General features: G+C 49.1%; 1 protein-coding gene across 1 annotated transcript in view; it reads left to right on the forward strand.

Annotated features, from left to right (window-relative positions):
• Nucleotides 1-684: 684 nt before the first annotated feature.
• The window catches only part of COPG1 (COPI coat complex subunit gamma 1), a 29,769-nt gene continuing 14,831 nt past the window's right edge, over nucleotides 685-15,622 (forward strand). The window contains exons 1-13 of the mRNA XM_058566363.1: nucleotides 685-806; nucleotides 1,760-1,812; nucleotides 2,287-2,367; nucleotides 2,618-2,689; nucleotides 2,874-2,953; nucleotides 4,118-4,193; nucleotides 4,433-4,525; nucleotides 4,965-5,051; nucleotides 6,376-6,533; nucleotides 6,631-6,764; nucleotides 8,747-8,814; nucleotides 9,069-9,257; nucleotides 11,383-11,478. Coding sequence (XP_058422346.1) covers nucleotides 770-806; nucleotides 1,760-1,812; nucleotides 2,287-2,367; nucleotides 2,618-2,689; nucleotides 2,874-2,953; nucleotides 4,118-4,193; nucleotides 4,433-4,525; nucleotides 4,965-5,051; nucleotides 6,376-6,533; nucleotides 6,631-6,764; nucleotides 8,747-8,814; nucleotides 9,069-9,257; nucleotides 11,383-11,478 — 1,224 coding nt within the window. The 5' untranslated portion in view covers nucleotides 685-769. The remainder of the gene's footprint in view (nucleotides 807-1,759; nucleotides 1,813-2,286; nucleotides 2,368-2,617; nucleotides 2,690-2,873; nucleotides 2,954-4,117; nucleotides 4,194-4,432; nucleotides 4,526-4,964; nucleotides 5,052-6,375; nucleotides 6,534-6,630; nucleotides 6,765-8,746; nucleotides 8,815-9,068; nucleotides 9,258-11,382; nucleotides 11,479-15,622) is intronic.

Here is a 15,622-nt window from a genome sequence, read left to right on the forward strand (position 1 = left end):
AATACCCAAAAAAGCAACATTGAAGTCTCTATGCTGATCTTTTATTTTAGTTGGATTCCTGAAAGTCAACAAAATACAAAACAATTTGCACCAAGAGCAGATGTGATAGGGAGTGGGCAGATATGAATTATAAGAGCAAGTTCATGCATTAATTCGCTCAAGAATTTACTGAGCACCTGCTACATGCCAACGTCATCCACGGCAGAGAATAAAAGACAATAAAAGCAATAAAGTAAGAATACAGTGTTAGGTGGTGATTCGAGCTAGGAAAAAAAATCAGGCAGGAGAAGGGGACTGAAAGTGAGGAGTGGCTAGCGAGAGCTCCCGAGAATGTGACAATAATAACAACCACAGGTATCATTAACTGGGTGTCTGCTCCGGGCCGGTGTGCTGCGGGGCCTCACCTCCGAAAGCCAGTTTAAACTCCCGCCACAACGCAGTGAGGCAGGGACGACTACTACTCCCACTGTACGATAAGGGGGGCTCAAGGCGCAGAGTTAGGGTGCCCAGTCTGAGGCCTCCACCTGCCTGCCGCCCCCCCCAGCCCTCGGCCCCGGCTCCCCAGCCTCCCCGGCCGGGACAGGGTTAACGTCGGACGGGGCTGCGCGTCCGGAATATGCGCGTGCGCAGAGCTCAGAGTGCGCGTGCGCAGAGCGCAGGGCTACGTGGCCAGCCGGAAGTGGCCTGTGCGGAACCGCCGCAGTGTCTCTGTTGGTCGCTGCTACGTCCCAGGACAGAGTTACTGTGTTGCGCCCTCGCCGGCACCACCATGCTGAAGAAATTCGACAAGAAGGACGAGGAATCAGGTGAGGAGTCCCATGCCTGTGCTTAGGCCTAGGGGAGGCCGGACCCCCGCGCAGGCTCTCAGCATCCTCCCTGGGAGCCCTCCGTTGGGGCCTCTGTCCTATCCGAGGCCGAGGCCCAATGAGGGGGCCCCCTCGGCAGGGGCATGTGCGAAGGTCCACCGCTGGTCAGTGGCAGGCCTCGGAGAGCCCGAGCATGCTCCACGGCCCTTCCACTCGCAAGCTTGGGCTGCGATTCTCTGGGTGACCATGGGCGCGTCACGCGCCTCTCTGGGCCTCAGTTTCCCCATCTGTCAGGGGAGGGGACCGAGCCAGATGCTCCTTTGTTGTTTTCTCCATCCGAACTCTTGGGATTCGCCGGGGCTGCGTTGGTGTTGTCCAAACTGGGGCGCAGTCTGCGGAGCCGGTGTCCAGTGGCTGAGAACCCTGACTCTTTCATTCTTTTACTCAGCAAACGTATGTTGAGTGCTTACTGCATGCCACGCACGGTATTGTGTCCTGATACTGCAGTAGAACAAGTGAGACACTCAGTGCTTGAGCTGGGAATTTTAGAATGATAGCAGGCATAGTGGAGAAGGCAGAGATGGATCAGATAATCACACATGTAATTAATTACAAATGTGACACGTGCTGTGAAGGAACCCTAGTTACTGGGGAGATGGTGGTCCCTGCACACAGTAGGGACTCAGTTAGGTACCAATTGCATAAATGAATGCAAAGCAGGACACTATGAGAGGAACAGAAGGATGGTCCCAGGGCCGCTAGGTGACTGTGAGTAAGTGGTTTGGGGTAGAGTGGAGCCCCCTTGCAGGAGAGCTGTTGTATCTATAGGCAGATTGTAAAGCTTTGATTGCCATGCCAGAGGAGTTGCAACTTGACTAGGTAGACGATAGGGACATCTTGCTAGAATTCAGGGTCATAACCTGAATTTGGTCTTCTCTGTTCTCTGACTGTAGGTGGAGGCTCCAACCCATTCCAGCACCTTGAGAAGAGTGCAGTACTCCAGGAGGCAAGTGTCGTTTGCTCCCCTGTATCTTCCATCATAAATGTTCATGATTGCATAAATGTTCATGATTGATGCGATCGAAATACTAATACATTCAAACTGCTGGTTTAAAAAACAATAGGAGAGAAACCTGTTCCTGGAAAGACAGAAAAACTTTGTTCCTGAAGAGAGTTCGTTATGCTGACACTTTTGTTGTTGTTGTTCTTCATTTCTCTTTCTAGTTAACAAGTGTTTACTAGTATCTGTTAGTCAATAAGTCAGCGCATTCCTAATTAATATTTAGGGAAGATTTCAGGAGTTGTTAATAGATGAATTAAGAGGAAAAAACCAAAACTCTTTCCTTATGAGAATAAGCTTGTCTAGGCAAGTGTATTTATGTATTCCAGGTCTTCTCAGACATTGAATGTGCTTGAGGGGAGTCAATGGAAGGGAAATAAGTTGGGCTGGAGGTTAATATCCTTGGTCACTTCTTCTCAGGCCCGTGTATTTAACGAAACTCCCATCAACCCTCGGAAATGTGCCCATATCCTCACCAAGATCCTTTACCTCATAAACCAGGTAACAGGGTGAGACTTGAGGTTGGGGAAAACGGTATTGGGGGATGTTGGGAGTTGCCTAAGGGCTGTTTGACAGCCACCGTGTGGTTATAACCAATGGCCCAGCTCTGGGTCCCCTCAGCGTCCAACTCTGATATGTTGCCTTTAATGGAACCTCTGCACGGTCTGAGGATCCATCCTGGGCTGATTTGGCAGGAAGGGCCTTCTGGCCCCTTTGTCCCAGGCTGAGACTTCTTTCTTGATTAAAATAGGGGGAGCACCTGGGGACCACTGAAGCAACGGAGGCCTTCTTTGCCATGACCAAGCTCTTTCAGTCCAACGATGTAAGTGCCCCACCCCCAGATTTCCTCAAGAGGGGACAGCTGTGACAGGGTGGTGGGAGGGCCAGGGGAAGGTGACTCCATCTGTCAGTGTGGACTGCCTTTGTGTCGATTGGAGTTTTCTTTTCCTTTCCCTGGCCCTCATGCTGAGCCAGGGGTCATAGGGCTTTTCCCATCTCTTTTCCAGCCCACCCTCCGTCGGATGTGCTACTTAACCATCAAGGAGATGTCTTGCATCGCAGAGGATGTCATCATTGTCACCAGCAGGTGAGTCTTGGGTCTGTGGATGGCTCCTCTGATGGGTTCCATTGATACAGAGGCCATTTTTTGCCATGTGTACCAGGTCATGAGACTTTTGTTTGACATATTGCCAGGCACCCTTTCCTCTTCTGTCTCCCTCATCCTTCAGTTACTGCTGTCCATCCCATAGCAGCCTCCAGAGTGTGTGCTGTTTCCCTTTTCATTCTCTGGTCTTAACTTGGGAGCAAACCCTTCATTTACTTGATTCCTCTTAGTCAACTGAGCCAGCGTGGAACTTTCACAAAGACTTTAGTGAGTGTTCAGAGAGAACACAAGAAAAACAGACATAGAGAATGCAAGAGTATACAATTAGGCTTGCTTACCCAGTACTGGTTTCTGCATTAGGCTGAGTGATTCAGGGGACAGATGTGACTGAGGTATAGTCCCTCCCCTTAAGAACTGGGGCTTAATTCTCTTATTTCTTCCTGCAACATGTTTTGTGGGGGGATGTTATATATTCACTTGTAGGTCTATTTACAAAATAGTTATTGAGTGTTTACCAGTCCCTGTGGGTAGCTCTGGGAATAGAGCAGCAAACAAGACAGACATGGCCTCTGCAGCCCCAGAATTTACAGAGAAATAAGCAGGCAGTGGGCCCTTAAGATTGAGTAGATTACGGTTTATTGTGGGAAGTATGATGGGCTGTGAGAGCAGACCACGGGGCTCCCCAACTTGAATTCGGATCAGGAAAGGCCTCCTAGAACTGTCTGAGTGGCGTCTTGAAGGATGAGTGAGAGATAGCAGGACGGTGGTGGAAGTGAGGGGTAGGGTGTGCTCCAGGCTGAGGAAACAGCATGTGCAAAGGCCTGGAGAGGAGAGAGCACAGCCTGTTTGGGGACTTCTCTGTCAAGGAGTTTACACTTGAGGGAAATGGCAGTCAGAAGCCTCGGAAATGTTTTAGTCAAAGCAGAGGAATGACCTGGTCAGTTTTGAGTTTTATAAAAATCCCTCTGGCTGCTATGTGGAGTTTGGCTTGGAAGGGTTAAGAATACAGAGAAAATGCTTGCTAGGAGACTGGTGTAGTAATCGAGGCAAGTGAGGGGATGGGAGCTGGAGAGGAGTGGGTGGGGATTTGGGCTTGGGGAGGGCAGGCTTCCACATGTGGACAACGCCTTCTCCCCCACCCCACAGCCTGACAAAGGACATGACTGGGAAAGAAGACAACTACCGGGGCCCGGCCGTGCGAGCCCTCTGCCAGATCACTGATGTGAGTCTGCTGCCCTGCTGAGCCAGTCCTCCCTTTCCCTGCTTCTTGTCAAGGCTTCAGCTTATGCTTTGCACCCTTTAGGTGGTCCCATCTCCTGGGCAAAGCACTGAGCGAGGTGATGGGGTGGGGGGCGGTGCAGGAACACAGGAAACATGTTTGCTTCCTTTCTCCACGCCCCATCACCTGCCCTTCTAAGGGCTGCTGAGGACGGGTTGGGTCCCCCCGCCTTGTCCCCACAGAGCACCATGCTGCAGGCTATTGAGCGCTACATGAAACAGGCCATCGTGGACAAGGTGCCCAGTGTCTCCAGCTCTGCCCTGGTGTCTTCTCTGGTGTGTAGCTGCGGCCGGGGCCCTGTGAGGCAGGGGGCAGGGGGAGATTGGGAAACTGAAGAAAATGAGCTGGTTTCCAATAGAGAAAAGAAGTGCTTCCGTATCCCCAGATCTGAGAGTCCTACCCACCTTCTCAGTGACGAATGCCTGGGGAACTTTGGGTTGATTGAGGAGGGACTGGTTGGACAGCCTTCACCCGTACCTTGGGGTGACAGATTGTTGGAGTTTGGGCCTGGCGGGAAATCTGCCAGGGCAGGGAGAGTGAGGGTGGGAGCCGTCCTGAGTTTATGCACTGTCTCAGAGGACCAGGCCAACGGAGAGGCCCTAGGCTGTGTCTGAGGGAAGACCTAGAGCTGGGCTGAGCTGAGAGCTGGGCCCAGGAGGTGTGAGGGGAGAGCCTTCTGCTTGCCTGGTCCTTAATGTGCCCTGTTGCCCATAGCACCTGCTGAAGTGCAGCTTTGACGTGGTCAAGCGCTGGGTGAATGAGGCCCAGGAGGCGGCATCCAGTGATAACATCATGGTCCAGGTGAGGTATGAGTGGAGCAGTGGCATTTACAATACTGAGGCAGATAGCATGGCACTGGCCAGTTGGAATGGACACTCACCATGGAGATCCTGGTGGCCTCTAGCCAAAGCAGGCTTTAATCCTTTTTTCATTGGGTTGTGAGGAGACTTGAGCGTTTTAGTAAAGAATCCAGGGCACCACTTGGGGAAGAAGGGGGCCTGGGGGAGATTGGGTTAGAGACTGCTTACCACCTAGTGCCGAAATAGTCAAGTATGTTGATAACCAGCTGAGTATTGTTTTGAGTATGTGATGTAGCATACCTGGCCCAGGCAGGCAGAGGGCCTTTGCCAAGCTGGTGGTGTTGGTGAAGCATGGAGATAATCTTGGCAGGGCTTTCATCTACATTACTTTTCTTTAGTGACTCAGGCGAGGAATTCCTTTGAGCTCTCTGAGTTGTGGTTTCCTTGTCTGTAAAATGTGAATGAAAGTTCCTGCCTCACAAAGCTGTGAGGATAAAATGCAACGGCATCTGTAACATCTGACCCATCTGCTGCACACCTGTAGGTGCTCCTTGTGTGTTTATCTGCTCTCTTTCTCCTCACCCTTTATGCTGATTCTCTTCTCCAGGGCCAGCTGTGGCCCCTCAAAAGACTTCCCAGGGTAAGAGAAGCTTCCCACATAGAAGGCCCACATAGCTGCCATGTCTTAGCCTTTGAATGCCACTCTGGTAAGGAAACAGAAAAGAGCAGAAGGGACAGGAAATAACTCTGTGCACTTTACATCTCCAGAGGGGCAGTCCCTGGACTTCAGGCCCTCCAGACCTAGCTTTGCCAGTACCAGCCACGAGGCCTTGGGCAAGTCAGTTGGGATAAGAGTATCTACCTTCAGGGTGTCATAGGGTTTACCGTATGTAAGGTTTATCCTATGTTGTAAGGTCTTGTGTCTGAGGCACCTTACAGCACATGTCCATGCTCAGGGCCTGGCTCCCACTTTCCCTTTCTTGTCAAAAGACACCTGGTCTCCTCCCATTGTTTCCCTCTGTGGTGTCTGTGGTCCCCCAGCACATCTGCACTCATGATGCCCGTTAAGGCCCTTGCTGAAATCGGGTGGTGAGAATGACAACTACAGACATACTCATGTGGTTTGTTGAGCATTGTGCCGGGGGCTCTCTATGTAGAGCATCTGGGGGAATTGTCACAGCCATTTTGTGAGGTAGCTGCTACGAGGCCCATTTTAGAAATGAGAAGGCTCAAACCCAGAGAGATGCAGTGGCCACCCAGGGCCTTATTGCTGGAAGACCTGGGCTTCACATGTCTATGCTCTGCTGCTGTCTCCTGTCCTCTAGTACCATGCCCTGGGGCTCCTGTACCATGTGCGTAAGAATGACCGCCTGGCCGTCAATAAGATGATCAGCAAGTTCACCCGGCATGGCCTCAAGTCTCCCTTCGCCTACTGCATGATGATCCGTGTGGCCAGCAAGCAGCTGGAGGAGGAGGACGGCAGGTAACGGCTCTTGTCTCCTCTGGCTGGATGATGCCTCATTCAGCCTACCATGCTGGGCCATCACCAGCTTCTACTTGCCGCCCATGTTCTTTTGTAGCCGTGACAGCCCACTGTTTGACTTCATCGAGAGCTGTTTGCGCAACAAGCACGAGATGGTGGTGTATGAAGCTGCCTCGGCCATCGTCAATCTGCCAGGCTGCAACGCCAAAGAGCTGGCCCCAGCTGTGTCAGGTTACCAGACATTCCTTCACCCCAGCCTTACGTTTGTGTTTGCTGGGAACTAGGCTCTGGGCTGCGGGTCGGGGGAAGGAAAGAAAATGTCCTCAAATAGGCCACAGTCTTATGGTAAGAAAAGGCATTAGTACCTGGTAAGCCCTGCTCTGTGCCCAGCACTGTTCCGGGGCCTCTCCCATGGGTTACATATTGGGGGATGGGGTACTTTTAGTCCCATCTTAACCACTGACGAGGCTGAGGCTGGTGAGTGGCAGAGATGAGGTTCAAAGCCGTTCTGTAGCCTGTTGGGCTGACTAGCCATGGCAAGAGGGCCTGATGGAGGAACCCAGGATTTATGGCCAGTGCGTGCTCACTAGGGCCTGAACCATCTCAGGTCAAGGAGACAACAATACATAGGAGTCATTTGGATCCTGCATGCTGGAGCCCGATAGCCCAGGTTGGAGTCCCGCCTCTGCCACTTACCAGCTCGGTGAGCCTGGGCAAGTCATCCACCCTCTCTGTGCTCCACCTTCTTCTCTAAAATGTGCATAGTAATAGCGCCTGTTACGTAGGGTCATGGTAGGCAGTAAACTCGTGTGATCTATACAAATGGCTCAGAACAGTGCCTTGCACAGTGGTAAACTGAGCATAAATGTTCTCTGCGGTTATTCAGGAGGATCCACCAGGCTCGAGTTGTTTGGATCCAGTGCGTAAGTAATCAGGGCCTTGTTTATGCAGGGCCCTGCACTGGGTGTTGAGATCTCACCACGTATAAGAGTAGCAAGTATGTGATGATATGTGAAGTGGGTGGAAACTGGAAAGTGGGTACATTGAGAGGTTAGAAAATAAGAGATTCTTAGGGGTACTAAGCCCAGTTTCAAAAAGTGGGAGATAAGGGGAGAGCGTTCTAGAAGGACAAACCCAATGAAAGCCAAGATTTTATGTCAGGAGCGTTCAAGTTGCAGATTTTTAGGAATGATTGGATCTCCTGTTTTTCTAATATTCTCCATAATAATGGTATTGTAAACCTGCTCAGGCAGAGAGGGGCTCGTGTTTGAAGAGAGAAGTCTCCCTTCCTCCGTGGAGACAAACACAAAAGAACTAAATGAATCCATTCGCTGGTTTAGATGGGTGTTTTTTCTCATTACAGTCCCCATATTTCCAGAATAATGAAAGACAAAAGTAAGATAGAGCCTTTGAAATAAGGGTTATCTTATTTAAGGAAAACAGAACTAAGTGCTGAAGAAGTATAAGAGAATAAAAGCCAAGTAACAAAGCAAGGAACATGGATCCTGCAGAGAACAGCAGTCTTGTTCACCTCACAGCGAGTGTGGATTGGAGCCATGGGCTTCCTGATGACCAAGGCGAGGGAGGCATGTGCCGCCTGCCGTGAGCTTACATAGGAGGGCAACTGAGGCAGTTGTTTAAGCCAAGACTGAGGAAGTTCTGCTGCTTCTGCACGCGCCCCCGGAGAGAGGAGTGGAGTTTCATGTCACAGGGTCCAGGGCTCAGGCGTCAGATGTGGGCAGTCCTGGACTTCAGTCCTGCTCCTGCCACTCACTGTTTGCTAATCCATTACTCTGCCCCTTTGTGCCTCAGTCTCTGTATCCTTTCAACGAGGATAAGAACAGTAGCTGCTTCATGGGCTTGTGAGGAGGCACTGAGGTGAGGCGCAGCAGCTCCTCCGCATAGTGCCTGGCACCCAGCAGCTGCTTACGAACAGCAGCTGTCCTCACTCCTGAGAACCACTGGGCTCTCAGGAGCATATTAAGGCCTCTCTGCTCTGGGCTCCGGTACCGGGGAGAAGGGAACTCTCTTTCTTGGTTGGGGTGGGGGTGCCAGCAGGGAAAGGAGCCAAGCAGAGAGTTTGAGTCTGAGCAGCTTCAGAGCCCTTGCATGCCCTTGCAGCCCTGTTCCTACCCCTCCCTGGAGGCCTCCCTGGGTATTCCCACCTGCCAGGCAGTGAAGCAGCCTGCCTCGTGGCATCTGTCTCCCCACAGTGCTCCAGCTCTTCTGCAGCTCACCCAAGGCCGCTCTCCGCTATGCTGCCGTCCGCACCCTCAATAAGGTAAGAGTCCAGGGGTGGGCAGAATGGGGGCCAGGCCTTTGGAGAGGGTTGGGGGAGGTGGCCTGATCCAGTTAGAGGTATTTCCTAGCCCCTGACCTGGGCTGCGAAAGGTGTAGCCCTGGTCACTTACTTCTGGATGTTGAGATGAGCTCATCCAAAGGACATCTGACTGGGCCAAACCTATCCAGTGGAATGACAGAAGTCTTTTTTTTTTTCTCGTCCCTGTCCTCTTTATCTCTTTCCTCCTAAAACAGGTTGCCATGAAGCATCCGTCAGCAGTCACAGCCTGTAATCTGGACCTGGAGAACCTGGTTACAGATTCAAATCGCAGCATTGCCACACTGGCCATCACCACCCTCCTCAAGACGGGCAGTGAGAGCAGCATTGACCGTCTCATGAAGCAGATCTCCTCCTTTATGTCAGAAATCTCAGATGAATTCAAGGTACCTGGGGCACCTCTGGAACACCCACAGTTCCGGGAGTAAGGAAGAGGCTCTGTGCCTGCCCTCTGTGTCCCCCAGCCACCATGCTGGATTGACCTGAGGAGCTGGTTGGGCCTGAGGACTCATGGAGAAGGCTGGCACATCGCCCTTCACAGGATTTGGTCTTGGGAGATGCGTGCAGTCCTGCCTCCAGGCCTTTGTCCATATTGTTCCTTTGTACTGCCAGACCAGTAGCTTCCAGATCATTTGGATTCATGTATTAATTCCTGAAGTATTTTTGCGCACTTGCTGTATACTTTGTAGAGTTTTCAGAAGGGGGAACATAGCAGTGATCAAGACAGGGACCTGCTGTCATGGAGCTTACTTTCTAGTGAGGGGAGGTAAACGGTAAACAAGTAAACAAATGTGCAGATGAGATAATTTCAGACACTGGTGGAGCAGAGAAGAAAATAGAAATGCAGTAGGGGTTCCCAGGAGGAGCATGGTCTAGGAATGTGAGAGAGCCGGCTGTGGGAAGATCCAGGAGAAAAGGCAGGAGCACAGTTGTTGTGAACAGGAGAGAGAGAGGCAGCCCGTGAGGGGGTTGGGAGCTTTGGGGCTAGTGGTAGGCCATGAAGCCAGAGAGTAGGGAGGAGCTGGGTCATGTAGGCCCTTGTGGGTTATGATAGAGAGTTTTGATTTTAAGGAAGATATTGCAGAGTTTTTTGGTTTTGTTTTGAAATAATTCATAGGAGGTTACAAAGAAATATACTGAGAAGTCCTGTGTACCCCTTCCCCAACTCTCTCCTCCAGTACCCACATGACCACAGTACAATGTCAACCAGCATTGGCACAATCCACAGTTTATTCACACAGTTATACATGTACTCATGTATGTGTATGAAGCTCTGTGCAATTTTGTCATATTGTGTAGCCTTGCAAAATTACCACCACAATCAAGATACTCAGCTGTACCATCACCAGAAGACTCTGTTGTGCAGTTACCCTATATAGCCACACCCATTCCCTCCTCCTCATCTGTAACCCCTGGCAACCACTACTCTGTTCTCAATTGTATAATTATGTTATGTTACAATTGTTACATAAATGGGATTATGTAGTATGTCACTGGAGAATTTTAATCATGGCAGACAGTAATATGAATAATTATAGAGTGGTAAATTCTATAGCATGGATTATGCAAAGTAGGCAGAAATAAACTCTCCCTGTTGGTTATAAGAATGCTTTGTAGACTGTGAAATGACACAGTGATATTTGCATATTAGAAAGATCCTTCTGGAGCAGCTTGGAGGATCGACTGGAGTGAGACTTCGTTGCAGGAGTTCAGAAGAGAGATGATGGCACCTAAACCAGGCTGTGGAAGTGGGAGAGGAGGGATGGTTTGAGAGCTCTTCAAGGAGCAGAGCCAGCTGGCAGGGCATGTGTGAAGGCTGAGGAATTGAATTTTGTCAGAGCTGACACTGTTTTCTAGTTTGGGCTGATGTGGTGATCAGTTTTGGGAAGGAGGGAGAGGGTCAGGTCTTGGATGAGGGAAGAGGGAAGGTAATGATGGTGATTACAGACGTGTTGAGTTTGAGGTGCCTGTGGGCACCAGGTGAAGTTGTCTGGTATAGACTTTTGGAAACACTTGTCTTGAGCTCAGACAAGAAAGATTTGGGAGTCAGTGGCACAGAAGAGGTGATTAAAACCATGGGAAGAGATAAGATTGCTGAAGAGACTATGAGAAGAGAAGAGGGCCAAGGACGGAAAATGCAGAGGCAGGCTTGATGAAAGAGGAGCCAGAAAAGCTGGAGGGTGGGAATCATCGGAGTGGGGGGAGGGAAGAGAAGTGGGATGGAGGGGGCCTCATAGACTTACGTTGAGCTCTGAGTAGAAAAGCAGAGTTTGGGCTACCCAGAGTCTAGATCTGGGGCTGTTGGGACTGCTGTGCATGCCACCCTGCCCTGGATGGGCTCAGGTTGCATGCTCTCTGAGGGTGGGCATGGAGCTCCTCTCATCTCCGTACCCTTGTGTCACGTCCAGGGCCTGGCCTTGCCTAAGGGAGGACTCCTTTGGCACTTAGTGAACTAAGTGACTTGATCCTGGTGGCAGGGGGCTGCTGCTCATGCATGTCTGTTTGACTCAGGTGGTGGTCGTCCAGGCCATCAGTGCTCTGTGTCAGAAGTATCCTCGCAAACACGCCGTCCTCATGAACTTCCTGTTCACCATGCTGCGGGAAGAGGTAAGAGGAAGGGGCATTCGGGGCATGCCAGGTCTCCTGGTGTGGGGAGTGACTTGGCTCCTGGCTCCTGGCTCCATGCTCAATGCTGAACTTGGAGCCAGGAGCCTGTTCTTGGGTGAACTCAGATCAGCCTGTTAACCGGGTGGATTTCCTGGTGCCTGCAGCCGTTTAAACTTCTCATGGACCGACAGTAAAAACATGCAGTGGTTACTAGTAATTACAGTAATAACTATAATGACTCACCACCCTGGCTTTAAAGACACAGCAGGTTCCCTGAGGCAATGCTTGTGCAGAAGATGGGAAAACACATGTTCTGTACTGGTGTCGTGTAGCATAGAAGTATTCTTGGCCATTCCAAGAGCTCTAGGGGTTATTTCTTGTGAATCTGGTGCTTATACTGTGACATTGGTTCTGTTTTTGTTCCTTGGCATAAGTTCACTTATGCCACTTTTCTTGCATGTCTAAACAAAACTGGCTAATTCAGAGGAGCAGAAGCAAAGTGTTCAAGGACTAGCTTTGGTCCCCAGATATTCGGTGCTCTTTTGCCCCAGCCTCAGAGTGGCCCTTGGCCTGAGGCAGGAGAGGAACCGTTGCCTTGGGTGTCTTTGGGTTTCCCAGGAATATTAGAAGGGAGGAGGGCACTAATGCTTAGGGAGCCTTCAGCTAATGGGCCTGGCACTTTGGAGACTCTACACAGTGTACACAGTCTTGTGATCCTCATGACAGGCCTTGTCATCAGACATTATTTTCTCCCTTTATTTTATTTTTTGTGAGGAAAATCAGCTCTGAGCTAACATCTGCCAATCCTCCTCTTTTTGCTGAGGAAGACCGGCCCTGAGCTAACATCTGTGCCCATCTTCCTCCACTTTATGTGGGACACTGCCACAGCTTGGCTTAACAAGCGGTGCATCGGTGCATGCCCAGGATCCGAACCCGGGCCGCCAGCAGTGGAGCGCGCGCACTTAACTGCTACGCCACAGGGCTGGCCCCTATTTTCTCCCTTTAAAAATCAGGGATCTGAGACTTAGAGAGGTGAAGTGACCTACCTGTGGTCACCTCATCAGGAAGTTTCTGAGCCAAGATCTATCTGGCTCCAAAGCCCATGGTTTTCTCCCAACCTCCCTGCCTCCTAGAACAACACATGGTTCCGGCGAACAACACATGGTTCCTTATAACGGTTAAGTGTAAGACCTTCACTCATTAGAGCGTAGCACTCAGACACAGAACCTTGTCTTCTGGAAATGGCTTGTCGCTCCTGCGGTGGGGCGTCATTTTCTAGTCAGAGCAGCTGCCAGCAAAGCCTTGATGCAGTTACTCTGAACTTGTTGCCCCCCAGGCTGTTTGGCTGGCTGTAGAACTGATACTGAAAGTAATGTTTGAAGGTTTACAGGGCACCTGCTCACACAGCAGCCTTACTGAAATGTAGCTCACTCACACACACACACACACACACGCACACACGGAATTCACACTGTGCAAGTAACATCTTATTTGTTCTTCAAAGTAACCTGCGAGCTAAGCACACTAATGGTCATTGTTATGAAGGTGCCTGAGGCTCAGACAAGGAAAGTGACTTACAGCCGTAAACAGAAACCATCTGAGAACAGGGGCCTGATTTGACCCACAGACAAGTTTCACTTGGGTTGTACAAAGTTTTAAACATTTCAGATTAGTAGCCATTATTTAAAAATCAGGAAACGACCACCACCACTACCACAACAGATTTCCAGTTTCTCTTGAAAAACTTGTAAGATTTGGCCACACTATGCTGAGTAGAATTTCCCTCTGTAGATGGGATGGGAACTGTCCATTGCCCACCATTCCCATCCAGGCCTCTTCATGTTGCCAGGTTAGTTACATACCTGGCACTTCTAGACATCTCAGTTGCCACTTCTGTCTCTAAAGTCTGTAAGTAGCAGAACAGAGATTTGATCAGGGATCTTCCGATTCCCCACTGCCCCGTTCTGCCTTTTTAAAAAAATTGTGGGGCCGGCCCCGTGGCTTAGTGGTTAAGTGCGTGCGCTCCGCTGCTGGTGGCCTGGGTTCGGATCCCAGGCATGCACCAACTCACCGCTTCTCTGGCCATGCTGAGACCGCGTCCCACATACAGCAACTGGAAGGATATGCAGCTGTGACATACAACTATCTACTGGGGCTTTGGGGGAAAAATAAATAAATAAAAAGTATATATTTATTTATTTATTTTTAATTTTTTGTTTATTGCAATAACATTGGTTTATAACATTGTATAAATTTCAGGTGTACATCATTATACTTCTATTTCTGCATAGATTACATCATGTTCACCACCCAAATACTAATTACAACCCATCACCACACACATATGCCAAATTATCCCTTTTGCCCTCCTCCCTCCCCCCTTCCCCTCTGGTAACCACCAATCTAATCTCTGTCTTTATGTGTTTGTTTATTGTTGTTGTTATCTACTACTTAATGAAGGAAATTATACGGTATCTGATCTTCTCCCTCTGACCTATTTCACTCCGCATAACACCCTCAGTGTCCATCCACGTTGTCACAAATGGCTGGATTTCATCGTTTCTTATGGCTGAGTAGTATTCCATTGTGTATATATACCACATCTTCTTTATCCATTGGTCCCTTGATGGGCACTTAGGTTGCTTCCAAGTCTTGGCTATTGTGAATAACGCTGCAGTGAACACAGGGGTGCATGTATCTTTACGCATTGGTGTTTTCAAGTTCTTTGGATAAATACCCAGCAGTGGAATAGCTGGATCATATGGTAGTTCTATCCTTGATTTTTTGAGGAATCTCCATACTGTTTTCCATAGTGGCTGCACCAGTTTGCACTCCCACCATGTTGTTTCCTGTCTTGTTAATTATAGCCATTCTGATGGGCGTGAGGTGATATCTCATTGTAGTTTTGATTTGCATTTTCCTGATAGTTAATGATTTTGAACATCTTTTCATGTGTCTGTTGGCCATCTGTATATCTTCTTTGGAGAAATGTCTGTTCAGGTCTTTTGCCCAGTTTTTGATTGGGTTGTTAGTTTTTTTGTTGTTGAGATGCATGAGTTCTTTGTATATTTTGGAGATTAAGCCCTTATCAGATATATGGTTTGCAAATATCTTCTCCCAGTTGTTAGGTTGTCTTTTCATTTTGTTGATGGTTTCCTTTGCTGTGCAGAAGCTTTTTAGTTTGATGTAGTCCCATTTGTTTATTTTTTCTATTGTTTCTCTTGCCCGGTCAGACATGGTGCTTGAAAATATGTTGCTAAGACCGATGTCGAAGAGTGTACTAAAAAAAAAAAAAATTGTGGTACAATACACACAACATAAGTATATTCACATTGTTGTACAGCTAATCTCCAGAACCTTTGCATCCTGTAAAACTGAAACTCCATAGCCCTTAAACAGTGACTCTCTGTTTCCTTTTACCCCTAACCCCTGGCAACCTCCATTCTACTTTCTGTCTCTATGAATTTGACTACTCTAGATATTTTATGTAAGTGGAATCATGTAGTATTTGTCTTTTTGTGTCTGGCTTATTTCACTTAGCATAATGCCCTCAAAGTTCATCCGTATTGGAGCATGAGTCAGAATTTCCTTCCCTTTGAAGGCTGAATAACATTCCATTGTATGTATAGACCATATTTTGTTTACCAATTAATCCATCAGTGGACAGTTGGGTTGCTCTCACCTTTTGGCTATTGTGAATAATGCTGCTATGAAAATGAGTGTGCAAAGATCTCTTTGAGACCCTGCTTTAAATTCTTTGGGGTATAAACCCAGAAGTGGACTTGCCAGATCACATGGTAATTATATTTTTTAAAAATTTCTTTTTTTTTTTTTTGCTGAGAAAGATTTGCCGTGAGCTAACATCTGTTGCCGGTCTTCCTTTTGTATGTGAGCCACCACCACAGCATGGCCACTGACAGACCAGTGGTGTAGGTCTGCGCCCAGGAACTGAACCTGGGTCGCCAAAGTGGAGCGTGGTATGCTTAACCACTAGGCAACCCAGCCTGACCCTTAAAAGTTTGTTTTTTTGTGCATGTGTCTGAGGAAGATTGGCCCTGGGCCGACATCTGTTGCCAATCTTTCTCTTTTTGCTGAGGAAGATTGGCTCTAAGCTAGCATCTGTGCCCGTCTTCCTTTATTTTGT

The sequence above is a fragment of the Diceros bicornis genome, chromosome 2 (assembly GCF_020826845.1).
Source record: "Diceros bicornis minor isolate mBicDic1 chromosome 2, mDicBic1.mat.cur, whole genome shotgun sequence".
NCBI lineage: Eukaryota > Metazoa > Chordata > Mammalia > Perissodactyla > Rhinocerotidae > Diceros > Diceros bicornis.